General features: G+C 42.0%; 3 protein-coding genes across 5 annotated transcripts; 1 reads left to right on the top strand and 2 right to left on the bottom strand.

Moving 5' to 3' along the window:
* The first annotated feature begins 199 nt into the window (after positions 1-199).
* On the top strand, positions 200-8,754 carry vcp (valosin containing protein). The gene is made up of 17 exons (XM_056375977.1): positions 200-357; positions 2,127-2,238; positions 2,403-2,575; positions 2,659-2,801; positions 2,933-3,063; positions 3,149-3,280; positions 3,648-3,750; positions 4,337-4,470; positions 4,771-4,906; positions 5,354-5,466; positions 5,891-6,055; positions 6,163-6,285; positions 6,377-6,589; positions 6,765-7,073; positions 7,349-7,504; positions 7,624-7,778; positions 8,163-8,754. The coding sequence occupies exons 1-17, from the start codon at positions 341-343 to the stop codon at positions 8,266-8,268; spliced, it is 2,421 nt and encodes an 806-aa protein (XP_056231952.1). The 5' UTR covers positions 200-340; the 3' UTR covers positions 8,269-8,754.
* akr1a1a (aldo-keto reductase family 1, member A1a (aldehyde reductase)) lies at positions 8,370-13,569 on the bottom strand. Of its 2 annotated transcripts, none has more exons than XM_056375986.1 (9): positions 13,510-13,569; positions 12,716-12,768; positions 12,496-12,615; positions 10,699-10,850; positions 10,413-10,608; positions 10,286-10,335; positions 10,027-10,176; positions 9,742-9,901; positions 8,370-9,474 (listed from the first exon to the last, which is right to left on the bottom strand). In XM_056375986.1, exons 2-9 carry the CDS (start codon positions 12,758-12,760, stop codon positions 9,409-9,411), a joined length of 939 nt encoding a protein of 312 aa, XP_056231961.1. In that variant the 5' UTR covers positions 12,761-12,768; positions 13,510-13,569; the 3' UTR covers positions 8,370-9,408. The 2 variants fall into 2 exon arrangements, with proteins under 2 accessions (XP_056231961.1, XP_056231960.1); XM_056375985.1 differs by having other exon boundaries at positions 12,716-12,813; positions 13,510-13,563.
* A 669-nt stretch (positions 13,570-14,238) lies between these two features.
* On the bottom strand, positions 14,239-25,068 carry dnajb5 (DnaJ heat shock protein family (Hsp40) member B5). 2 transcript variants are annotated; one of them, XM_056375983.1, is made up of 4 exons: positions 24,780-25,068; positions 23,099-23,379; positions 21,548-22,209; positions 14,239-16,662 (listed from the first exon to the last, which is right to left on the bottom strand). In XM_056375983.1, exons 2-4 carry the CDS (start codon positions 23,307-23,309, stop codon positions 16,429-16,431), a joined length of 1,107 nt encoding a protein of 368 aa, XP_056231958.1. In that variant the 5' UTR covers positions 23,310-23,379; positions 24,780-25,068; the 3' UTR covers positions 14,239-16,428. The 2 variants fall into 2 exon arrangements, with proteins under 2 accessions (XP_056231958.1, XP_056231957.1); XM_056375982.1 differs by lacking the exon at positions 24,780-25,068 and adding an exon at positions 24,143-24,592.
* Between the last annotated feature and the right edge of the window lie 2,535 nt (positions 25,069-27,603).

Genomic DNA, 27,603 nt, shown 5'->3' with positions numbered 1-27,603 from the left:
AAACGTTAATTGGATGACAGAAGATGATGACAGACCAATAAGAGAGAAGTTGATGAAAATAGGAAAATCCCACTCTTTTGTAATTGGCTTAAGTTCCACAATACTCTCGGTGACGACGGGTTCCAGTCTCCTTCATTGGTTGTCGAATTTGTCAGACAGTCTCCAGCCAATCAGAATGCAGGATGCGTCCAGCTCATGGTATAACTGTAAAGAAAAGCACGGAAACTGCTGGTCTTTCGTGTGAAATCACAGAGAACGTTGAGAAACAAGAACCGGTTAAGCCTCTTGAACATTTAGCTAGAATTTCTTTATTTATTGATAGTAATCCAGGTGGACGACCATGGCCTCGGGAGGGGAGTAAGTAGAAATAAATTTGAGTCCTATTAAAATGCGTTTTTCGGAACAATGGCTAGCGGCAAATGCCCTTTAAATGGCTAACGTCAGCTCAGAATACGTTAGTTTATTAAAGTTAGCTCGATTGCTAATACATTAACGAGTTTGCTAGCAGGAGAGCTAATGGGGTCAGTTACTTCAGCCTCCGCACTTTTGTCCGATGGTTGAATAACCTAATAACTGCAAATCAACTGACAGCTGAATAGTATCCCGGCGAATTGTTGACAGTTGTTAGAGTGTTGTCGTTGGCCAGTTAACGGTAATGAGCTAGCCGGTTGTGTGACAGCTACTTGACAAAGCGCAGTCATTGCTGTCGTGTTTGAATGCTAATGTTAGCTTAGCAACAGTGTCAAGGCCAAAGCCATCCACCGTCACACCGACAAGTTGGCCTATCCACCGGCTAATAGCCTATCTCGAAATTAGGCGTCAACTTGCACGGAACACATACAAATGTACTCGGCAAATGGCACACACCTAGGTAATAGGCTAACGCTTTTACGAAAGAAAACGCTAGTCATTCAGATGGCTTACCCCATAGCGAGCTGTCTATAGCCACTCTACAGTGTATCAAAGCTAGCAGGCTAACGGGGCTGGCTATTCGTTTTAAATGATCGACAATTTACTTGGCTCTATCTCCCTGTTAGCTAAACGGTGAAAAAAACACATTTGATTATTATGTAGCCAATGGTTACTTAAACAGCTAAAGCATTTAAACTCACAGTAGGGTTTTAACGTTTGTCTGTTTTTAGGGACAACCTAGCTAGCTAACAAAGTTTTTTTTTTTTTTTTTCTAATTCTTTTGCTGTGTCATCTGCACTCGCTTGCTCGCCAGTCAGTTAGCTAAAAGGCTACCATTAGCATGCTAACAACATGAAAGAGAAACTACAAAACCTGTCCAGGAGTTTTCTAGAAATGCGTGGCATTTTGAACCGTAACGTAATCGTTCCTTTTTGACTGTCTTGATTTTTAGGTTTGATTGTGAGGTTTTTTTCGTATGTAACGTTCAATCATTGTAAATAGCAAATTATGTAAACGACCTGTTCGCACTTATAGTTACAGAGATACGTGATTGATTATTATTTTTAGTTAGTATTATTATTATTATTAATAATAATAGAATATTTCTAGGATTGACTAATTTCTCATAATTTATACAATAATTTGCAATGTATATATTGTTGTATAAAAGGGTACAGACACAATATAGTAGAAATACGTTTATACTAAGCAATACAAAACATAAACAATACTTTTACAGTTAGCAATACAAAGTATAAACAATCAATAGTGTCAGTTCATAACTGAGTACTAAGAATGCCTAATCTCTTATGAAACTGTTCATGGTCGATTTTTAAAATGATGATTTATGTTGAATTTACTGAGTAATGAGTTGAGTTCCCTTCTACCCCCTGAACACAGTCATCCAGAGATTTCATGAAAGGGTCAAATATCGCCATAGACGCACCCTCGAAACTAAACCTATAACTATTTAGTTTCATGAAGCACTGTCGGAGTCAGGTTCATTGTGGATATAATTAGTTAAGTTACCAACATTTGCTGTAGAACATGACAATAGTGGGATGATATTGGTTTCCTATACATTTTTTTTCTATTGCAGTTAACCACTAATTTGATCAACTTGGTTATTATTGGAATTGTATGAAACCTCAAAGATGGATAATAAGTCTTTTGTTTAACCTACAACTTGTTATATCTGTTTCTCATAATCATAGATCCAAAAATGATGATCTAGCCACTGCAATTCTGAAACAGAAGAACAGACCGAACAGACTGATTGTTGATGAATCCATCAATGAAGACAACAGTGTGGTCTCTCTCTCTCAGGTAAACATTTAGAAAGTATTATCCATGGCTGCTGTATCTACAAATTCAGAACTCTGTGATTTGTTGTGATAGATAAGCAATGTCTTGACACATTTTTTTTATTTTTATATTTTAAATGTCATAACACAGAGGTTCATGAAATAACTTGAATCGTGTTTCTTTAGACCAAGATGGATGAGCTGCAGCTCTTCCGTGGAGACACAGTGCTGATGAAGGGAAAGAAGAGGCGGGAGACTGTGTGCATTGTGCTATCAGATGACACCTGTTCTGATGAAAAGGTTCGCATGAACAGGGTGGTCCGCAACAATCTGAGGGTCCGTCTGGGTGATGTCATCAGGTGGGGAAAAGCACACACTTGTTGTAAATCCTTTCCACAACCCTTGAAACTAAAAGTGGTGTTAAGTCTAATATCTTCCTCAGCATTCAGCCATGTCCTGATGTTAAGTATGGAAAGAGGATCCACGTCCTCCCGATAGATGACACAGTAGAAGGAATTACTGGCAACCTGTTTGAGGTCTATCTGAAGCCATACTTCTTGGAGGCATACAGGCCAATCCGCAAAGGTGAGTACCAATTTTCACTGTCAGGACAGATTTTTAAATTTTTCCTGGCTGATTAAAATCTGCTTGTGTATGTCAACATGTAGCTTTGTTAGAGTGGTAAAATTAATACTCTTGTCTTTTACCTTGTGAAGGTGATATTTTCCTGGTCAGAGGTGGCATGCGTGCTGTGGAGTTCAAGGTGGTGGAGACTGATCCTTCCCCCTACTGCATTGTTGCTCCTGATACAGTCATCCACTGTGAGGGAGAACCAATCAGGAGAGAGGTGGGTAGCAGGTACAGTCCACAAGTTGACATTTACCCAAAATGAACCACATTGAAATTTGAACATCTTGTGTTGGAACATGCAGGATGAGGAAGAGTCCCTGAACGAGGTGGGCTATGATGACATTGGTGGAGTGAGAAAGCAGTTGGCTCAGATCAAAGAGATGGTGGAGCTTCCTCTTAGACACCCTGCACTGTTCAAGGCCATCGGAGTCAAGGTACAGAATCTTTATTTTGCATGGAAGAACTGTTTGGCCACAGTAAAGGCCAAACAATTCAGCCAATTGTAAGGCCTTTACTGTGGAATTGTGTAAATTGAAAATGGGGGGGGGGGAATAGGACTTTCTTTCACATAAATTTTATATTAAAATGTTCCCATCCTGAATTTTAAAACACCCAGGGGTTGTGCTACAATCATACTTGCACAGGAATGATCGTTGGTGACTTTTAGTTTGCATAGTGATGTCGTCATTAAGACGACTGACTCAAAAGACAAAATCATTCTGTAGTTATTCAATATACAATTGCTTAAATTTTACAATACATTCTGATTAAAATAAAAATAAAAAATGTCCCCCTTTTCAGCCCCCACGTGGAATCCTGCTGTATGGACCCCCTGGAACTGGAAAGACCTTAATTGCCAGAGCCGTGGCAAATGAAACTGGAGCTTTCTTCTTCCTGATTAATGGTGTGAACAGCCATCTATATTTATATTCTCTATACTGTTATTCTTATTTTAGGGCCCATTTTATGATAATATTGAGTTCGTCGCTGATGGCATTGCCTTGCAGTTGCTGTTTAGGCATGTTCCCAATAGTTTAAAATAAGTATCCTATCAAAAGTAACTATCCTATTAATGGTTGCTTTGATATTCTATCAGGAACAAAATAAAATTTCTGCATCACTGAAGATCAGGTTTTTTTACACACATCTCTTAATAATGGTATGAAATTAGCTGAGCTTTATTAAAGAAGACCCCATCAAAAGTCTTATATAAAGTTCTGTTGTAAAATAGGAGGTGTTTCGTCTCCTTGAATAAGGCTTCCCAGTTAGGAAAATTGGTTTGTATGCTTAATACTCTATTACATTTGTATTTTTGCCATGCATGTATTGTATGTATTGGAATAAGTCTCACACTATAGTGTGTTTACCTATTACTATAGTGTTAGAGTAGTTTAGATGGTCCAACTTGTGACTCAAATAGTTGAATAAAGTCTGTGCTGTGATTTTTAAGGTTTCCTCTGGAATCAAAATGTTTGGCTGTCTGCTTTTAGGTCCTGAGATCATGAGCAAGCTGGCAGGAGAGAGTGAGAGTAACCTGAGAAAGGCCTTCGAGGAAGCAGAGAAGAATGCTCCTGCCATCATCTTTATTGATGAGCTTGATGCAATCGCTCCTAAGAGAGAGAAGGTGAGCGGGAAGAGAGGAACACTAAATGGTTAGCTGAATATCGCAGTACAGTGTCTGTTTATAATTTATGGGTGTTTGAGTGTAATAAATGAAAATGGCTATCAGTGTCCAGACCTCAGAAAGCTTTGAAATTGCAAAATGTAGTCTAATTAAGTTATGATTTGTATTCTTTTTTTGATTTTTGATTTTGAACAGTATTTCTTCACTTTTTTTTTTTTTTTTTTTTTTTATCCATCCCGATCACTAATTCAATCAAAGCACTGATGCTTGGAGTTTAAAATGTGATTTTTGGTCTTGTAGACTCATGGAGAGGTGGAGAGGCGCATTGTTTCTCAGCTGCTGACTCTTATGGACGGCCTGAAACAGAGAGCTCATGTCATCGTCATGGCTGCCACCAACAGACCTAACAGCATTGACCCAGCTCTCAGGAGATTTGGTAAGTTACCTGTATTGAGCATGTATTCAGGGACCTAGAAGAAGCATCCAATGCATGTCTATGCATGAATTATTTTCAACCAGTAATTCACACGTGCTATTGAAGAAAGATATGGGGGGGGGGTGCAGTTCATCTATGGGTCAGCAACACTGCAGGGCCACTGTTTTTTAAATGCTTATGATGAGATGTTTCTGACACCTTTGACAGAGGGTCAGAAATGGGTCTCGCTTATTCATCAAATACTGATGCTCTGTGAAATGTAGATAGTTACACCTGCAAATTGTAACAGTTGCAAGTTTGAGATGTTACCTCTGTTTCCACACCATGAGAGAAGAGGCAGTAAGTTCCTGGAGATGGTGCTCTTAAAATGTCTGAGATGTATGTGTTATGTATTATATTGCTCTACTGGAAGCACTAAGTGTGTGTTTGAACCCCAACTGTCTCCAGGGCGTTTTGATAGGGAAGTGGACATTGGCATCCCTGACGCCACTGGCAGATTGGAGATTCTTCAGATTCACACTAAGAACATGAAGCTGGCTGACGATGTTGACTTGGAACAGGTCTGTGTACACAGTTCTTTTTACCACACACTGATAGTCATGTGGTTGCTTTTACCTTCTAAGTAAAACTACAGTGTACATTCTAATTAATTCTATTTAATGGAATCTGACAGAATGAAATTATTTGGTATAGAATGGCTGTTAAAATATCCAGTCAGGTGCTCCAAATTTACATTTCATTTCATTTTCACATTGACCACTGATCACACTTAGCCAGAGTTCTGAGCATACTGTGGTGAAATTCTGAAATTGCCATTCCACATGACACAGGTATGCATTAGTTACTAGCAGTTGAGCTTCATAAATAACTATACAGATATAATGCACTGTCATATGTCGGGTTACAGGGTAAATAAGCATTGAGTCTGGATCTGGGCAGGAATTGCTTTTTAAGAAATATTGAGCTCTATATATGTTTATATAGGTAGCCAATGAGACCCATGGACATGTGGGTGCAGATCTGGCTGCCCTCTGCTCTGAGGCTGCCCTGCAGGCCATCAGGAAGAAGATGGACCTGATTGACCTTGAGGATGAGACCATTGACGCTGAAGTCATGAACTCGCTTGCCGTCACCATGGATGACTTCAAGGTAAGATTTGTAAAATGTTTTTTGCTGTGAGGTGAGGGTAAGATGGTGACACACAGTCTACAGAGGTCATCTGAGTCAATACTAACTCACTCAATGCTTTTCTGCAGTGGGCCCTGAGCCAGAGCAACCCATCAGCACTGAGGGAGACGGTTGTTGAAGTCCCCAACATCACCTGGGAGGATATCGGAGGTCTGGAAGATGTCAAGAGGGAGCTGCAGGAGTTGGTGCAGGTATGAAGGGCTTTCAGAAGTGACATCATGTCTGAAGATGGTGTATCACAAACTGTAAAACTAGAATTGTTTCCCCTCTATTTAAATTCAGTATCCAGTGGAGCACCCAGACAAGTTCCTCAAGTTTGGCATGACCCCATCCAAGGGTGTGCTGTTCTATGGCCCCCCTGGTTGTGGTAAGACTCTGCTGGCCAAAGCCATCGCCAATGAGTGCCAGGCAAATTTCATCTCGATCAAAGGACCTGAGCTGCTCACCATGTGGTTTGGAGAGTCTGAGGCCAACGTCAGAGAGATCTTTGACAAGGTAAGAATGTTTTTAGGCTGTGGGTGCAGAGAAGAATGAATTTTAAATGTTGTACATTTAATCTGCAGAAAAACCACATGCTTCAGTGTTTTCAACCAGTTTCACGATACACAATATCGTCTTTTTTTTCTTCTTTTTTTAAAAATCATTTTGTGTGTTCATGTTATGTTTCCAGGCTCGTCAAGCAGCCCCATGTGTTCTCTTCTTTGATGAGCTGGACTCCATAGCCAAGGCCCGTGGTGGCAACGTTGGAGATGGTGGCGGAGCAGCCGACCGTGTCATCAACCAGATCCTGACTGAGATGGATGGAATGTCCAGCAAGAAGAACGTCTTCATCATCGGAGCCACAAACAGACCAGACATCATCGACCCTGCCATTCTGAGACCTGGCCGTCTTGATCAGCTCATTTACATCCCCCTGCCCGACGAGAAGAGCAGGATCAGCATCCTGAAGGCCAACCTCCGCAAGAGTCCCATCAGCAAGGTGAGAGTGCCGCTACTCATAGAAGCACTAATAGAGATACTACTATTAAACTGTTTCTGTAGTAGGATGGTTTGTATTTATAGTCATATGACTAAATTATATAGAAAGATCAGAAAGTTCATTACAAACTATTTCATGCTACATTCAGTTCAAAAAAAGAAACTTTGTACAATGTGACAAAGTTACAAAATGGTGATATATGATTTGATAAATTGCATCAGAATAAATTTGGATCACAATCAAACTTTAAACCTTAAATTTCTTTTGTTTGATAGGATGTGGACTTGGACTTCCTGGCCAAGATGACCAATGGCTTCTCTGGAGCTGATCTTACAGAGATCTGCCAGCGGGCATGTAAGCTGGCCATCAGGGAGAGCATTGAGAATGAGATCCGCAGAGAGAGGGAGAGGCAGACCAACCCATCAGCTATGGTCAGTACTTTCTTTGTCCTCTTGTTTCCCTTTTCACATCTAGTTGAGCATCTGCATGCTACTGCTCTGCTGATGCGTCTGATTTATTTCATGTTAATGACACTGTCTTTTCTTCATAGGAGGTGGAAGAGGACGATCCTGTGCCAGAGATCAGGAAGGACCACTTTGAAGAGGCAATGCGATTTGCTCGTCGCTCCGTCAGTGACAATGACATTCGCAAATATGAGATGTTTGCTCAGACACTGCAGCAGAGCCGTGGCTTTGGCAGCTTCAGGTACATTTTCTGACATTTTGCATTAACACAAGTGTCAGTTGTTGTGTGTCTAAGGTTTGTAGAACGACACCATGAAAGTAGGGTGTCACTCTCTGCAGTGTTGAACAAAAGTACTAGAGCAGAGTTAAACTGGAACTGAATGGTCTATTTCAGACAAATCTCATCTCTACAGAGATATTGGAACATAATCTGCTTGTATTAAAAGACAGATTTTTTTAAAGTGCTTTTATAATGTGAGTCGCAGCATTTCTCCATTGACAGTGGAAAATGGTTATTACTGACCCATCCGAGGACTAATATTGTTAGAAATATTAAGAGCTGCCAGATTGTAGGGAAATCACAATGTTAAGAAATGGATAAATAACTTTGTTCTCTGTCTTTCAGGTTTCCTTCCAGTGCCACAGGGGGCAGCGGTCCAAGCCATGGCTCAGGAGGAACTGGCAGCGGTCCAGTGTTCAATGAAGATAACGACGATGACCTTTATGGATAAATGTACACTGCCCCACAGTGGTCAGTACCGGGATCACACCTGTACAAATTCTCACCAGATTCCACATTTTTAGGACTTTGTGCTTCTTTCATGTGTTCCTGTTTGTTTTGTTTTGTTTTGGTTTTTTTTTTTTTTTTTTTTTTTTTTTTCTTTTGTATGATTTCCCTTGGAGAAAGCATGTAGCCGCTTGGTTTGCCCTGGCTTTGATGTGGGTGGGGTAAGGGGATGTTGGAAATGGAAGGTGAGTGAGTGACTGCAGAGTTTTTTTTCGGTGGGGTGGGTGGGGTTTTATTGAGTGGCCTCATTCTCAGTATATCACAACCAACATGAATGGCTTTAGTGATGGGATTCTATGCTAGACTATAAGAAAGAAAAGAAAAAACATATTGCTAATGACTTCCTCTTTTTTTTAAATAAACAGTAGCATATAATGTATTACAAATTTGTCAAGGTTATGTTGTTGAAAATAAAATCTCACGAAATGGAGGTGTTATTAGTGTCTGTTTTGAAATTTTTTATTGATACAGATTTGATGTACATTTTTTTTTTTTTTTTGATCGTTTGAAAGTAGGGACAGAAAGAAAACATGGAGAGTTACAGAAATGACAAGCAACAAAGTCCTTTGGTTGGACTCACACTGGGGTCACCAGGACATTGTGTTTATATGGTATGACTAGGGAATAGGGACAGCCCATGTTCCTTCCATTATTGCATTATTATGCTACCTGACCACTGTAAAGATAATTCATCATTGATTAGTTGTTAAGAAGTGCAATGTGCAGTGCTGCTGCTGTGACTCAGTGATGATGAACCCCTGAAAGTCTAGTCTCTGTGAAACATACAGGCACCATGTTAAAGTTGTTTATAATTGGACAGAGAGGTTGTTCCGTCACTGACCACACAGTGTCACTCTGGCAAAGAAAGAAAACATAATGCAATGGAAAAGCCCCCCCTCTTGCAATTTCACTTGACTGGAAAAACATGCTGCAAGCAATGTTCTTGATGGATACAGTCACTAAATATTATTCATCACAAAAGGAAACTGATTTTGATCATATTTGAATTAAACACAAAAATCTGGTTTCATTCAATGTGACAACAATTATCAAAAGCAAGATATTGCATCCTGTGGACGAAGACTCAGTAAGGATCATGGAACGGGAAGTGAGGATGTTCTGCATCTCTCCACACTCTCTTACCACCCCGCTGTGGAGGAAAAACAAGAAATTAGTTGTTCTTGCATTATTATTGTATTTTACAATTTGTATTTACAACAGAGGAGTCTGACACAAAACACCTCACAGTTCTGCCTCTCTGAGAAACAGGGAGACTCCACTGTGCGTACCAGCTCGAAAACAGCCTGAAGTTTGAAACCATCAGTAAGTCTCCATCAATAAATAAGACGGCTGTTATAGACGAACATAAACAAGTGGTTGTGAAATCCTGTAATGTGTCATAAGATCAGTGACTCACCTCCACTGATGGGACAATGAAACGCTCGTCGCGGTTGAACGATTCAATCAGCTTCATGTCGTCTTTGGACAGGGAAAAGTCAAACACCTGCAAGTTCTGCTGGATCCTGGAGGGCGTCACACTTTTAGGGATACACACTACACCCCTCTGAACATGCCACCTGTGGATGTCACATAATTGAGGTTTCTTTTATGTACATGTAAAAGTAATGCAAGGTTACAACAAAATTGAGAAGGTTGTGAAGGGACTTTTGGTTTTTTTGGTTAGGAAATTGTCCTGCTGTACCTGAGTATGACCTGGGCAGGTGTTTTCTGGTATCTCTGGGCGATAGCTCCCAGTCGAGGATCCTCCAGCAGACTTGGTTCATCAGGAGAGGCCCAGGGTCGGTCCCCACTGCCCAGAGGACTGTAGGCTGTCACACAAACTGCCACTGACCTGAGGCAGAGGTACGAGCACTGTTACTAACACAACAGGAACATTATTTCATGGTATTACGCTCCGAGAGAAAGGAAAACCATTTTGATTATATGTTAAATTCACTGACCGACAGTGTGACAGGAGATCTGCTTGAGACAAATAAGGATGGCATTCTACCTGTGGAACAATGACACACAGTTTTTATATTTCTGAATCACTGTTATCAATTAATCCTTGAGAAAGTCGCATTGCACCTGGTTGATCACAGGTTTGTGTCTGGCCATGCTGATGATATCATCGGTCTGCCTGGCGTTGAAGTTGGACAGTCCTATAGCCTTGACCAAACCTTTATCCACTAGACTCTCCATGGCCATCCAAGTGTGTCTATAGTGTGTATCAGAGTAACAAATGCTTCCATCTTCCCGTCGAGGCATCAGCTCCTTCCCCCGCCTAAAGCAGAAACATGCAGAAGGCTGCTTCAGGTAATGACATGGGCAAATGTGTACGTAATCAGATTATTGTGTGTGAAGCTGCTCTCACTGAAAAGCCATGGGCCAGTGCATGAGGTAAAGGTCCAGGTAGGTGAGACCCAGGTGGGCTAGACTGGTCCTGCACGCTTCCTCAACATCCTCTGGGTCGTGCTTGGTGTTCCACAGTTTGGAAGTAACAAACACCTCCTCACGATGCAGAGCCTGAAGTGGACAGTATAATGTATATACAAACAAACAAAGCACTGACTGTTGAATTCAGTGAAATGCTTGAAATGCCCTACAAGATCTTTATATATATAAATATATATATATATATATATATATATGTACAGTTTTTTCTGGGCTACAGTGTGGAAATACAACACTATAGACATGTATTTTAACACATTGCAGAATAAAAAATTATCAACACAGAAATGATAAAAACATTTTAATTGAAGCGGCACCGCCCGACGCACCTGGCGCACACGGCCACACCTATGGCACACAGCTGCATGTGGAGACAGTCACACTCTCATACCAAGAGCCGCTGTTGCTGTTGATATTTATTGGTTTGGTATTTTTTGTTTATTGTATATTGGTGTTTGCATTTTACCATTGTTCTACCTGGAGATGACGCACAAGTTCTCAGAGACTGGTGACGCTGGACTGCACAGCAGCCAGCAACACTATTGAGATTTATTAGGCTTTATTATAATTACTTATTCTTTATTAACAGTGATGGGGATTGTTGCTTACTGCTTATGGCTATTGGCCTATAGGCCTACTATTTACAAAATAAAGAGTAGTTTGTATTCACTAAATAAAGTTTAGGACTTTTTATGCCTTACTATACTATGACACTTTATGCCTTACCATACTATGAATTAAGGACTTTCTATAGTGAGACTTATTTGACATAATTGTCCCGATATCAAAATGGATGTTACCATATGTTTCAGCTATAAGAGGATATATTATTATGTCATATATACATTCTCTGGATATATGAAGATACAAGCTCATAACATATATAATACTCATAGGAAAAGGCCACTATATCAAAACAACATGCTTATTAAAATTCTATATTTTTGTATATGATTTTCTTCTTTCTAAATTTAAGCATACATGTATCATATGTCTATAATATAAACCTATAACATAAACAGACATACTAAAATACATGTTTCTATTTAGCTAGACATATATGTCAATATATGATATTGTTACAACAGGTTTCACATGTAATTTTTTTACATATATACATATATAGGCTATACTGTATATAAATATATTGTTTTACATATATAGGCTATAATGTATATAAATATATTGTTTTACTTTATATATACATATATTTCATATATGCAGATTTAACACATGTACATACTGTATATTAAATTTACATATGGGCATTTCTGAATGTAACTTCAGATCTTAACAACCTTAATAAACCGTTTGGTTGATGGCATTAAAAAGTCAATGTATTTGTTCTGGAGGGGTCGTGGGGTTGTTGCGTGTCATAGTGACCTGTTGGTAAACTGATTAGTAACATTAAACATATTGAACGTAACGCACTATTTCAAAGCTCTGGAACAGGCATGTAAATGGACCTTGGGATCATTTTGTCAACTTCTATTTCCAAGGTTAAGGATTAACTAAAAAGTTTAGCTTGAGAGAAAACATGGATGGAAAGTTTTAAAAATGCTGAGAATAATAGCAGGTTTAATCCTGTATCAGTCCACTGATGGAGTTATATAGTTCAAAACTCAGAAAACAACTGAGGAAATGGGCCTTGAGTTGAGGCTGCTGATTCCAAGGTCAAGAATGAACTGTCGAGATCAACGTAACCAGAGTTTCTCACCTTCCCAGGACCGACCCTCAGAGCCAAAGCCTCTCCGACCTCCTGTTCATTGCTGTAAGCAGCTGCACAGTCGATGTGTCTGTACCCGCAGTCTAAAGCTGCCAGCACGGCCTGCTTCACCTGAGAAACACATCGATGACGACACAGTCCATACACTTGCTTTCTGTATTACTTAATAATGTTACAAGCAAAGCCAAGGTGTGTGTGTTTATAGTTCTACCTGTCCTGGAGCACTCTTCCATGTGCCAAGTCCGACCAAGGGCATCTTCTGCCCTGTTGAGAGAGTCACAAAGGTGCTCATGTTCCAGCTCTGAGGACCTGACAGAGGAAAGACAGCGACAGAGGAGTGTGTGAGCTGTTCACTGTCCTATGGAAAGGGATCCAGAGGCCGTCCAGTCATCATGACTAAGTCCTAATACTCTGTTACTGATTATCACTCACATCTGAATTCATTAACTCCTGGACTACAGCAGGGGTCATGTGCAAAAAGCCTTTCACAAAGCCACATCCATCATACTTTAGGCAACAAAAAAATTAAATTTGTAGACCTTCTTTTCATTATTGTTTGGTTTTTTTTCAATCTCTGAGCTGAAAAATATGCTTCAGTGGAAATATAAACTCTCTGCGAACCCAGCCTTACAGCCAGAAATAGCTAATGCAGCTATACGGCATTAGTCACAGTGTGGTGTTACTGCAGCACATCTCAGAAAGCCTTCCCATGGTTCTCTAATTGTCTGTTATATCCTAACCACGCGATGCTCACTCACTCACACACTCACACACACACGCACAAACTTTTTTCATCAACCAGTGCAGTCGTTTCACATGATCAGTCTCTTAACACACATCACCTGCCCTGACTGTCTCCTGACCATGCTCCTGACCCAGCTGCTGACCAGACCGTGTAATTGACTAATGCACAAACACAAACACAAACACACACAGTAAATAGTACACAGATTAAACAATCAAGAGGATAAAAGTCTTTTTATTTTCCAGTCAAGACGTTCCTACCTCGGACCAGTGATCAGCTGCTGTCCATCTGGATTTGAGCAGGTCAAAGTCTGTCTTCACTTGTTTATCTGTAACTCAAACTGATGGAAAATGTCCAAACTCCACTGTTCCTATCAAAACAACACAGTTAAAAATGTTTTGCCAATGTCTTATCACATGGAATCCCAAAGATGATTTCTCAGCTCATTTAATGTTTCTAAGAACTGATTCCAGATCAGTTCGTATGTTTACTAACAGTTTTGACTCCTATCATGGTTGTGACCTTATTTGGGATATTTACTTGGAACATGAGAAACCTGGTTGTTGATATCCTTGTTCGCATGATCATACCATTATCCAGGTTTCTGATCATCTGAATGTAGGTGTCTTGATTCCTCAGCATCTCAGAGACAAATTTCTGCGTCAACAGAGAATCAGTGGTGGAAGAAGTACTCAGAAGTAATAGTACCATGCAACAATTTGAAAATACTTCATTACGAGTAAAAGTACAACAGTAATTTCAGTAAAATGTGCTTAAAATATATTAACCATTTGTGTACAACTGTCATAATTACTGTGTGAATTCTTGAGTCACACACACACACACACACACACACACACACTTTAATCAGACACCTGGATCCTGTTATGATCGTGTTTACAGGTTCATCCAGCGTTCTCATGTCACATGTTAGCATCGAACCACAAATGGGATCTAAATCAGGATACAAAGACAAATGACACAAACCGTTAACTTCACACATTTGGTTTATTTATCTCCAATTTTGAAAAGATCATAAATATTGTCAAATGCACATAAGCAGTGACAGTGAGTCTTTCAGCAGCAACACATGTGCATTCTGGTTGTAGCCACAGTTCAGCATCCTCTAAGGCTCTGAGAGGCAGGACGCTCACACACTCAGACACATCATTCAAGTCTCTCATCATCTCATAGTTTTTTGTCAGTATCTTTAATGACATAAAAAGTGCATTTTTAAACATGTTGCATTCAAACATTTTCCCATACACATGATATATATGACCTACTAGGGCTGTCTACATAAACCATACTCATACATACATCTTATCATTGCTGTAAACTACAGGAGGAAGAGCTGAAGCAAGCTTTCAGAGCCCCCTGCAGCTGAGACAGAGAGCAGCTGCTGCAATATCACAAAACCTGTTTCCTAAACAGGGTTTTCTACTTGAAAAAAACAGACGTAACGTTCGATGTAAAGATGTTACAGAGAACAGAAGCAGTTATCAAATCACAAACTGAGGACTCCATTAAACCAAAAAGTAGACACCACGGTGGTCTATTTTTGGCACTGCTCACAGTAGCACCAAGACACGGCCTTCAGATGGCACAAGAGAAAGCAGTATATATATATACACACAACAGAGCTGGGTTTCCCAGAGGAATGTCAACTACTTCAGCTTAACTTCATGCTTACATTCCTCTGGGAAATCAAACCTGTACTTGTATGGCACTTTACAGGGATGTATTGGCAAAATTCTTCAGTCTTGTATCAGATCTCTCCCTAAAAATATAAGTCCTTGCTTACATACAGTACCATGTGTTGGTTGATTTTACATTGCTTACTTCATGTTTTTCCAAGATTACCAGCTCCCAATGTCCCAACGGTCACGTCTAACAGAGCATAGGGCATCGTCTGTTGTGCACTTAACATGGCTGGTTGTATATATGTGCATGTGCATCTGCGTGTGCGTGCGTGTGTGATTATGTGTGTGTGTTTGTGTGTGTGTTTGTTTACATATCGACACCCTCTTAAAATAATGGCCTAAGTCATTTTTTGAGGTTTTTCAGGAAACACAAAAAACTCAACAAAAGAGTCACACTTTTGACATAGGCCATTATACAACCGGGGGTAGAATTGCATGTTCCCCTCAACTGAGGATTCAGGCGATTTTACCAGAGGTGGCCAGCATCATGAGGGGGTGATTTAGGCAAAAAAAACATTTTTGTCAAAACATGACTTAGGCCATTATTTTAGGAAGGTGACGATATGTGGTACGACACCGGGCTAAGGCACCTAAATGTTCCTCAGATATCGAGCCAGGCTATTCAGTTCAGAGCAGCCACACAGCTCAGATGGGGAAGCACCCATATTATGTGCAGATTGTATTATCCGACACTGCTGTTACAGTATTTGATTGTCATTCTCAGATTTTCCAATGCAGCTGAGATATGCTATTACTGTTTGGAGTAATGCAGGACTTTTAAGTGCATTGTGGCACAAAATACAACGGATTATGGGGGAAACAGATCATACTAAAAGGTAAACGGCCTACAGACTTCAAGCACGATGCTTTATTAGACTGAAAGCATGAGAAAAGCAGGTGGCAGTGGGAGAGTTGTGCTAAAACTGGGGTTTGCACTGAACACACTGAAGCTGCTGGTACACTCAAGGTAAAAATAAATAATCCTATTTGAAACCTCCTTTGGAAAAGGAAATCCTGGAAAAAATGTTTCTTTTTAAAAAATATCTCACACTTCATCCTATCACAAAAAGACGAGGATCAGAGAGTTGGACAGCATATAAAACCACTGATAAATCCGTAAAAAACAGAGTTAAGAAAAGAAGTTCCGGTCAAAGCCACAATTGTGCTGAGCCCATCCTCAGCACCGCTCCACTGCTCGGGTGCTTGTGTATGTGCTTGGGCCAAAAGACAAAACAAACAAATAATTTCATCCCGATAAAGCCATTTGTGTAGGCATTCTTCCTTCCTCCTCCCACTGTGACGTCCCTACAAAACACAGTGTCTGTTTAAAACTGTGGGCATTAACACAGGACATGGGAAGGTTAATTACAATAAGGGTCAAAATATAAGGTAGGAGTTGATGATGGATTATTAAGGGTTGTTTTTCAGGGTTTAGTCTGGAGTGTGTGGTGGTGGAGGGGCTGGAGGTGAGTCTACCTATGACTGTGGCAGGTGTTGTCTGATAATCTCTCTGGACTGAGGGGGGATCCTGTCGGGAAAACGGACCGAAAACTCCACGATGAGATCACCGCGCTGTGACGGGTTCTTGGGGAAAGGCAGGCCTTCCCCTCTGAGTCGCTTCACCGTCCCCGGCTTGATGATGTCATGACAGGGAAGAGAGATGACACGGTTTTCCAGCGTGGGAATGCTAACTGTGCAGCCACACAACGCCTGGAGGGGAGAGGAAGAGGAGATTGAGAGGGTTAATATCTTTAGTAGGAATGAAATGCCAAAGCCATGAATATCCCGATGACTTAATGTTTCCATGAACTAAAAAGTTTAGTTTATCTTCCCTCAGTACGTCATCCTTGTGTTTTCTGTGTGTGTTCATCGTGTGTGTGTGGTATGTGTTTGTGAGAGAAAGAGACAGTGGGCTTCCCTGACAAATCGTTTTAGTATCGACTACATACAGTGGGGTCTACAGAACAGCATTTAACAGGAACATTAGGAAAACATGACTTGGCAGTGGAAAAGTTTTTCGGTCTTTGTGTGTGTATGTGTGTTTGTGTATGTGTGTGTGTACAAGTGTGTTAGTGTTGGAGGGGGCTACACATTGCACAGGGGACTAATTTTAGCAACCGTCTCATAGCCGGGGCTAATGAAGTGAGGCAGGAATCGGCTGAGCTCGTAAATAGTTGGAGGGCTTGTCAGATGGGCTGGCAGGATGAAGAGAGAGAACACACACACACACTAAGCCTCACCTCCTTATCACAACCCCTGATGAATCCAGTCGGAGCGTAGCGAGTGCTAAACTAAACACGGAGACCTGTGGTTATCACGACTTCACAGGCTTTTCCAGTGAGCATCACTCACCAGATTTGCCCTGAATAGAAAGAACTATTTAAATCCAACTCTGTGAATGAACATCCCGATAAATAACAAACTTCTCTTATATAATGCATTTCTAAGCAACTGCTGCAAAATTGTATACTATATAAAATAAAGTTGGCAAAAAAATACCAGAAGGGTGTGTGGAAAGACCGACGGAGAGCCATTGTGGAAGAGTTATAATTCACTCGGAGTGAAAGGGTTTAGGTCAAGAAAGTAAGAAAGAACGAAAAGTAATGTGGGGAATAGTGGATAATCTTGTTCATCAAAGGGTTTGAGGCATCCCTGGTTTGAGTCTGGCTGATGATCTTTGTTAAACGACATCTCCCATCTAGCTTAAAAATGCCCCTATATACATAAAAATGCCAACAGTGATATACTGTAGCTACTTGTGAACAAGCTAACATTTGCTAATTAGCAGTAGACACAAAGTATAGCTGAGGGTTTGAAGGTATTTGGTCATAAACAACAGAACATAAAATTAAAATCTTGACCTTATGATGGCAGTAGGTGAAAGGTCAGGGGATGACTAAAGTTACCATGAATGTTTGCCATTTTTTGAGCCAATCCACAGATAAGTATAAACTTTCACTTACCTGTGGTGCTAGATGAAAAAAGTTTATTAGAGGTCATCCTTTTTGCAACATGGATATCTGTGCACGAGTATTCTCTCTCTCTCACTGTCACTTTTTAACCATCCACTTGGATGAGGGTATTTATCTCTTTGAACGTGCTATAAGTTATGTTTCTCTGCTGCCAGACTTGGTTTCATGCTGCGAGCGAGTGGTGGTGGTGATCACTTGCAAAGACCTTCAGCCATTGTTGTGTTTACAAGAGGTTAAAAAACACCCTCTGATCAGCGCTACTTCTTCACCCTCTCCTGCTGAACTGAAGGCACACTGGACGCTACAGTGACTCACTATTGCAAAGTAATATTATGGGATGAGCCTGTTGGGACAGGGCTAGCTGGTTAGCATGCTAACTTCAGTAGAAAAAATGATAGAAATAGAAGCAAAACAAGAGTTAACATTGGTGTTGCTTTCCACCGCTGGAGACAGCTCTTGGCGAATAAGTTTAAAGCTGAACTTCTTGACTGGTAAGTAAACAGCTGTTAATGCTAACGTTGGCTATGTAGAGATAACAAAAACTTACATATAGCACCTTTAAATTCCTTTGACTGGTTGTTAAGGTATTTCATTCTGGCCGAAAATGGTGAACAAAGTAATTTTGTGTGGGTGGAGAATTGCATAATGGCATGTGTAAGAGTAAGAGGGGTGGATACCAGGAGTTGGAGTTGAAGTCAAAAGACTTCAAAGGAGGCTGGTTAAAATGGGAATGTTCTATTTAGGAAGGAATTCTTGCTGATAACCTATGCTTAGCAAAGATTTATATCACTCAATGAAGCTATATGCTACTTCAGACAAGCTTTTGGATGGAAAGAGGAGCATTAGTTCAATTTTCCCTCTCAGGTTTTTCCAAAACATATCAACTCCAAACATCATTCATCACAAGGCAACCAGCCCCTCGTGATGTAGTAGTGGTTTTGCCTGCATTGGCACTTGCTTAACCTCTAAGACCCCAGTCCATGTCATTATGTGGGCAATGCTGTATTAAGACTGTTGAGGGATTTTCTTGTCTCGTCTGGTGGGTGTTTTTTTTTAACAAACAGCGATGGACATGTGGACAGTTAAAGTTCAGTCAAGCAGAGCAGCTGCTTCAGAGTTTTCCAGCCGTGACATCATTCTCCCTGTAGGCGCTATGTACATTACAGGGGATGATTTAGTCCTCGACTGTGATGGAGACTAGTGGCTCATCCTCTTGTTATGAACAGTTCCATTCACTAACACAAGTCTTACACACAGAGACAGGTTGCCATGACGCTCGACACACACTGCCAGCTGATCGGAGGGCCCACTGATTGCATAAGCCTCAGCTCAGACAACATAGCCCTAGAAACTGACAAAAAACAAACACACATATACACTGATTTAGCAATAATTGTAATAACGCTTTAAATTTCCTCTATGGGTTAATCAATTAAGTATCTATCTATCTATCTATCTATCTATCTATCTATCTATCTATCTATCTATCTATCTATCTTCTCACCTACCTATGTACCTCTGGGGCCTTATCCTAAGATGAACGATCATTGTTACATGCTTTACCCTGACATGTATGTTTCTTTTTTGCAGTAAGGGTCGATGTCAATTCAGTCCATACTTAGACACCATACTACTTCAATACATACTTAAATACTGTTGTCTGTATTTAATCAAATTGACAGGATTAAAAACTGAGTTGCTAAAAAAAAAATGTGCATAAACAGTATATTTGCCTTTCTAAATGATAACATAGGTGCAGCTGTAAAAAGTGGTCCACTTAGTCTTTAGAGCCCAGCAGCTACAGTTAGCACCTACGTGTGTTTGGACGTGGGTTTTGTTGCTGAGCTGAGAGCAGCTGTGACAGGAGCTAGAAATGCACTGCCACAGATGATACCAGCACAATGCAGAGGCATCATTAATGCCAGAAAGAGCCACGCTATAGATCCAGGTACAGGTCGGTTTCAGGGAAATCAATGTATCAATGAGTCTCACTAAGCTTTCTAAAAGTAGGGCACTGAAGGGCTGCAGGTTGCCTCTACCAGTGTCTCCCAGGAATTTACAGGATGACCAAAATAAGCTAAATGAAGCTGTTCATCAGGGCACGCTTTAGGCAGTAAAGAAAGCAACCAAATAGCAGGGGAATCATATAGCAGTTGAAATATGACAAAATAACTATATGCATATAAGATGTGCATTTCCAAATATCATTAAGTCTTAGCCTTCCCCTTCTTTTTGCTCATGGAAACAATCATCTTGTTGGCTAGGTTATATTATTAACTAGCGCGTTGCATAACATTTGCATTATTGTATGTGGCAGGTTGTCTGGTGTGCAGCGTGTAGCTGGTGCTGTGTTTTCACTGCAGCATTTAGCATCACATCTTTAGGGAAGCAGGGCAGAGCGGAGCAGTGGAATATGAGCTCTTATTTGCTTTGGATACTGAATCATCTGACCCACTTCCCTGATATTCCCCCGATACCCCCCCCCCCACACACACACACACACTCCCCACCCTCATCCACATCTTCACTTCTCTCCCCCATCCCGTCTTTGGCTGCATCACTTAAGTCTCTTATCTGGCTGCTGTAAGAGCGCAGGGTTTTAGCTGTGGGAGTTCTGCAGTGCAAACGTAATCACTGTGCAGGTTTGATCAAGTACCATCTCCTGCTAAATGCGACTCAACAAACTCTAATGTGCTCTTATTAACTAGGCTGTCTTCATGTTTGTGCTGTGTACTTGTTTCGCAGTCGGTGCTGCTTTTAGAGCAAAACCGTTCAGAATTGGCTTCAGATGAGTACAAACAACTTTCCCTTGACATCTCCAACTCTTTGAGAACACCTGCCATTAATCGACCATGTGGAGAGCAGGCCAGTGAGTGGCAGTGCTATTAGAAATATTAAAGCCTGTGTAATTCACAGACGGAGCGGAGCTGTGCTGGACCCGTTGCCCTCGTAGGAGCGGCTAATTAAATGTCCTGCCAGTCACAGTAATAGCATTCTGGATTGTCACCACTGTCACACTACAATCCATCCTTAAGTGTGTTTGCAAATACGCTTGAAGATGCAAGAGTGTGTATGCTTGCATGTATGCTTAGGCCTGTGTGTAGCTTTACGCGGGCCTGCCTGCATGTGTGTTTATGTATATGTATCATTTATACAGCAGTGCAGAACAAGTGAGGACGATGGCTCTATGTCGGTCACACAAGGACACCACATTCTTGCTGCTTCGCTCAAACTGCAGTGACAGAGACTCTCTGCTTCCACTGATCTTGCCCTCCAGCCACACACACACGCACGCACGCACACACTCACTCAATATGTTTAGTATGACCACCCACCCAGGACATAATCCTACCCTTAAATTACAGTCACACCTCCTCATCTCATCCACTGTTTGCCCATGGTGAGTAACAAGAATGATATGAAGAAGAGCAGTGAAATAGAAATTCACCCAAAACTTTGCAGCTCCATGAATGCATTAAATTTCTGCCTGGTTTGCTGCACTGGGAATCAAACTCCCAACCTCAGCAGCATTAGCCGCTCGTCTACATGCAGAAAGGACTGAAGATAGATAGAAAGGCAGACAGCAGAAGAGAGAGAGGTTAGGTGAAAATGGGCAGACGCACCTCTTTCAGACTGATCTTGCAGTTATAAATGATATTGGAACCGTCTCTCTTGAAGTGGATGTGCCCTTTGTCTTTAAGTACAAAGGCTATGTCGGCAGGAATGTTCTCAGGGGTCTCATCCCCCTCCTTAGGGAAGGTGATCTTGGTCCCTTCCTTCCAGCCCTTCTTGATGACAATGTTGAGGATCTTGTCCTCCGTCCTCATGCTCCGCCCGTCCGGGTTCAGCCTGCGGCGGGTGATCTTCATGCGCTTGGTGCAGCCGTGGAAGATCTCTTCCAGCGAGACCTTCAGCTCGTGGACCACCGGAGGGTCTTGCTGCTTTCGGCCAGTCCCCAGGCGCTCTGACGGCACCCCCCTCCTCCTGCGGCCCTCTCCCGGGAAGCCGTTGTTCATCCCACCCGGAAAGCCAAACTGTCTTCCGAAGTGAGCGAAGGGGTCATCCTCATCCATGTCCATGTCCTGCTCAGCGTCATTGCTGTGATCATTGTGGAAGGGGAAACCATTGGAGCGGTTGTGGCTGCGGTTGGAGCCAAAAAACATGTCGAAGGGGTTGGAGCCGCCAAAGAAGGAGGCAAAGGTGGCATGGGGGTCTCCGTGGAAGGTGTAGTGGTACGTCGAGCTGCCAGGAGCACCTGAAGAGCTGCTGCCTCCTGTCTTCAAACCTGAGAGGGAAAAGAGAGAGAGAAGAATGTGAGGCCTCATATCCACATGCACACACTCAAACACCCACAACACGCTGAAAACAAACATTCATATGAACTCAGATACCAGACGCAGGACCTCGTTCAGAGAGGACAGAGTGTGGGTAACAGCAGAGAGAAGAGTGGAGCCCACGTGGGCAGGAAAAATCCCACAGCATCACTGATCTTCCAACAGTGCTGGTGGTGGAGCAACTCATGAAATATCAGGTCACTCCATCCAACACATTCACACAAATACACACACTAACACACACACACCTTTCCAACAGAGACACATGCACAAAACACCCACAAATGCAAACTACAGCAGTCGCTGCTATTCATATCTCAACCACATCATGATCTTAAGCCATCTGTCTGTCAGCTAACACACACACACACACACACACACACTGTGCTAATACACACACACGCGCACTCGAACACACACACATACACACACACACACACACACACACACACACACAGTTATAAACACACTACACTAGCAGCTGAGGTAGACTGTAAGGTATTAGAGCTGGTAAGTGTTGTTGACACTTACCAGTCACACACACGTTCCTGTACATAAACAGAAACATGAAAACATGGAAGAGACACAGCATTATTACTTCGGTGACTGAAGCCCACCTGAGTCCTCCACTGTGATATTAGGTACTGAGTCTGTTCCTGAGCTATTTCAATAACATCTTAATCCATCATAACGCCTGTTTAACAAGGCTTCACTAACAGGGCGCTGAGGCCTGCTCTGCCTGCACTCTGACTGCTTTCACTCCGTGATCCTATACAGACACACCGATACAGATAGGATCAAACTCAGACGCTGACACCCCCCTCTCCCCCTCCTCCTCACCTTCCTCTCCCAGCTGATCATAGACGACCCTCTTCTTGGGGTCGCTGAGAACCTCGTAGGCCTCTGCAATTTCCTTGAACTTCTCCTCTGCGTTGGCGTCCTTGTTCTTGTCAGGGTGGAAGCGGAGCGCCATGCGTCGGTAGGCCTTCTTGATCTCCTCCTCATTGGAACCCTTGGGGATGCCCAGGGTCTTGTAGTAGTCCTTCCCCATCGCTGTGCACAGGCATACACTCGGGACTGGGACCCCACACCTCCTATTCAACTCTGGCCGTGGTCAGTCACTAGTGAGACAGAGGGCTGACTGTTAGGGTCTTATAATCACTCCTCCTAGGCGGATGCTCAGACTATATATGTCCTGACAATGCACAGCCTGCTCAAGTACTCCCCTTCGGGGCTTTACTGTGAAGTCTGTTCAGTTATAGATGGAGATGGGAACACAGAGTGCTGGTTTTACTAACTGTTGCTATGGGGATGTGGTTGCTGTGCTGATGTAAAGTCAGGTAGAGTGCAGAGGAATCCCCTTCATCCGCTTCATGAAAAGGACTTCTCTTGGAATAATTCATTTCACATGCACTTATTTTGAAAATGTGAGATTTTTCGTGGAATAAATAAAACGGATTGCTGATCATACCGATCGATCTGCCTCCAAACCGGCAGGGCAGAAACACACAACCTGTCAGACAGAGGAGACACTTCCTCTGAACAGGATGAGGTAAGCCTCTGTTTGACAGAGAGAGCTAAACAGACGAAGAAAAAGCCTCGTTACATCTGTAACATTATTACATGCTGCTACAGACAAAGACATGCCAGTGCGCTGTTACAGTATGAAACCCAAAATCTTAAAGCCCGCCTATTTAAATCTATAATTCATATTCATAATTGACACCAACCACTGGGTTATAAATCTGAGATATGTTCAAAATTAGCCCATACTGTGAAAACGAGAAGGTTCAAAAGCATAGCCTTACACGAGATCGAGGGCGATGTGAAATAAAAAGGTAAGGAAAAGAAAGCAAAGGAAGAAGGAAATAAAGAAAATCCTACCAGAATTCTCAGCAATTAATGGAGAATATCAGATCAACATGGCCCGGCTTCTCTTTCTTTCTTTCTTTCTTTCTTTCTTTCTTTCTTTCTTTCTTTCCTTCAGCTCGTGTTATCTGCCCGCCGCCCCGGCTCTGCACCGCTAGGTCCTTATAAATTGACGTCAGGACGCATGGCCGGGAGGATCACAGGCTCCGAAATAACCGGTGACCAAACACTGAGGTGCATCTGACGTTTCAGTGGAAAACCTCGGACAACTGCTCGCGCAGCCAACCTTAAACACTGCATCCATCGCATCACTACAACTGTGAGTGATTTGATTTGTGAAAAAGGACTGCAACCACTAAGGTCCTAAAGGGATTTGCAGAGAAAGCAAAGCTTAAAAAAAAAAAAGTTCACCCCCTTCTGCTTCAGTCTTTGACTTTCATAAAGAGCCATTATGTAAAAATCACTCAATTAACTTATTTGATCCGAGGCTGCGAGGTTATAAACAACTCTGATGATGGTTGGGGAATTCACTCCCCATCCATGATCATTATCTTTCCTGTTGTGTAAAATCTGCTCAGATTTAACGACGCTTTCGCTCCAAAAAAAAAAAAAAAAAAATGCCTGTAGCTGTATATATTAAAGATTTTCTTACCGAGCCTGCTGCTGCCTTGTTTGCTTCCGATCCCGGTCCTGTCGGATCGTTTGCAGTCTGGAGAGCAAACCCAGCCCTCTCCTCTGCCTCTCTGTCGGCCAACAGAACTCTTTGTTCAAGGTCTGCTCACAAACACACTCAGCTCTCACACCGAGTTACATTTAGGGTTAAACTTTTCACTGAAGAATTTGATTTGGAAACGTGACCAGTGGCTTTGCTCTCACTCTCTCCTCCTGTAGGGTTTTAGCCGTCTAAAGCAGGCATGTCAGAGGTGTGGGGCTCCACTGTGAAGGGAAACAGAGTCATATTTGGAGAGAGGGAGGGAGAGAGAAAGAGAAAGAGAGGGAGTCCTGCTAGCTGACAGAGGAACAATCACCTGATTCTGTATGCGTGATCTTGTAGTCGTGCTTGGGTTGAATTGGTATTAACACTGCTGAGTCATGTGTTGACTCCATACACACATCTTCTATCTTTGAAAAGACTTTATTCAGACTCCTACTTTCCCCAATACCAGCCCTTAAATAAACATTAACCCTTTCCTTAACTAATATGCAGTTGACACGTGAGGCGTTGCCCACTTTGACAGGCTGGTATTCTACCCCCAATTTTGACCTTAATACACCTCAATGTAATGATACTTTCAACAGTAACCCCAGCCTCTTGGCCCCAGAATCATCAGCCCCACAATCCAGAGTTGAACCAACATTAACTTGTTTAAAAAAAAAAAAAACGTCCTTCACTGTGGGGGAGATTTGGCTCCTGCAACAGATTGAGAAGACGCACATTATATCCTGAAGGCCAAACATTCCTCTCTGACTTCACTTCTGTTCTCTGTCCAGAGCAAATCAACAAGCAGCCTACCCAGCTCTCTCTATAAAAACCAACAAAAAAACTCATATATTACAGCACTGGTGAGTGCTGAGTCATTATTGATGACTTTTACCATCAAGTGCACAGGAAGGTACACTCAGTGGGGAGAAGCGCTTCGGCTCTGCCGGGTCAATGCAAGAGAGAGAGATAGATAAAGACTCATTTATGCTTGAGTCATCGCTCCCCACCGGACTGGCAAGGAGGTGCTAGAAAAGTGGAGGAGTCCGTCTGACACATGCAAATACACACCTGCTCTCACACACATGCATGTCTTTAAACATTTAAAACAATGCAAGCATGCAGAGAAGTCACTGTGCTGCAGAGTTGGGGTGCTGGAGCTGGGTGAGAAACATTCCTGTGTGTCCAGTTGAGTGTGAGTATGTGTGTGTGTGTTTGCATGTTTTGGCAGCAGGGGGGCCTTGGGGTCAGTGCAGCTGTCCCAGAAGAGCAGCTGGTCAGCAGTGGAGTGTTATTCATGCAGGGCCCTCCGCTCAGCCTGTGACGAACACTGGAACATGTTGAAATCGACTGCAATGCACTGACGGAAACATCCGGATAAAATGAGATCTGGAATCTGCGTCCGTGTGTGCCAAGTGAGCACATAGGTTATACAATAATCCTCACTGTCAGAAGTTCTTGCATAACTGGTCAGGTTATAGAGAGTGTAATCACATAGCTGGAGCTATGTTTGTTTTATGTCTGCATCCTAATTGGCAGTTATGACCAATGAGAGCTGATCCATGTGCTGCTCTGATGCTGAGTGTGCACTGAAACAGTGTAGGAGCAACTATTCCTGACCTGATACTGGGTTTCCATGGTGACAAGGGAATCTGCCAGACAGTGATGCGTCTGCCAGGAATGCTCTGTCTCAGCAATGGGTACTCTGAGCACGTGTTTGTATGTGTGAGGATAGGATGAATTAAGGAAGAGATATCCAGTGATGCTAATGTCTGAGAGCAACCTGTCACATTAATGTCAAATTCTTCAGTGCACTAACCCTAACCCACCTGGTCGACTGATTGGCGAGAGGCGACAGTCGAGGGGTTCACAGAACACACCGGAGGTTGTTTTTGAGTGTGAAGAGGAGGCAGCAATGAGGGTCTGTATAAATCCCCACCTCACCTCCTTTTCTCTCCCTATCACAGCCTCAGAACACCCAGTCCTTTCCACCTCCTCTCTCACTTCTACCCTTCCTGTAACCATAGAGACCACCGTTGCCTGAGAAGAGGTTTTCTTTCAGACAGACGTGGTGGTGTCAAATGAGGATACTTGAATGTATGTGCGTGCACACACACACACGCGCAAAGGCATCCAGCTCAATTTATAGCCCTTCTCCTGAACAGTCTTCTGGAAAAGCTACTTTGAGTTGCGGACCTGGGCTGTAGCTTCACACAGATGCAGAGAACAGGATGCATATGCCAATCAAATTACTCACAGTACATGCTTGTCATATTCTGTAAATATGAATTTGCCCACTCAATTTAAAAGTAGAAACGGCTTCCACATAAAAACTTTAGGTACAGTAGGCCTATATTAACATCAAAGTTATGAGTACACCTTACACACTTCTCTTGCAGATTTATTTTACAGGTTTACAAAGGTTGATTTACAACTATAAACTTTGGAATCATTTGTGAACATCACTTTACGAGCTCAAAATCATTTTGAAAGTAGTTTCAGCCCATATACAGTATGTATGTGATGTGGTCATTTTCATGACTTACCATTTCTTGGTTGTGGGGGGACAATAAGGTGTGGTACTGGCCTGAGGTGGATTCTGGCATCCTTATGAAAACCACAAGACATTTTAGGCAGCTCTTCACAATGCAATTTTGAGAAACATTTTACTTAAAATGAATTTCACTTACCATTATTAACTCAGTCAGTTGCAAGTTCTGCAGGAAACTGATAGAAGCTGCCATCTTGACAATAGCATGCACACATGTTGTAGTTT

Source organism: Seriola aureovittata, chromosome 5 (genome assembly GCF_021018895.1).
Source record: "Seriola aureovittata isolate HTS-2021-v1 ecotype China chromosome 5, ASM2101889v1, whole genome shotgun sequence".
NCBI classification, from domain to species: domain Eukaryota; kingdom Metazoa; phylum Chordata; class Actinopteri; order Carangiformes; family Carangidae; genus Seriola; species Seriola aureovittata.
The sequence above is the reverse complement of the archived record's forward strand: the minus strand, read 5'-3'. Positions and strand labels throughout refer to the sequence as shown.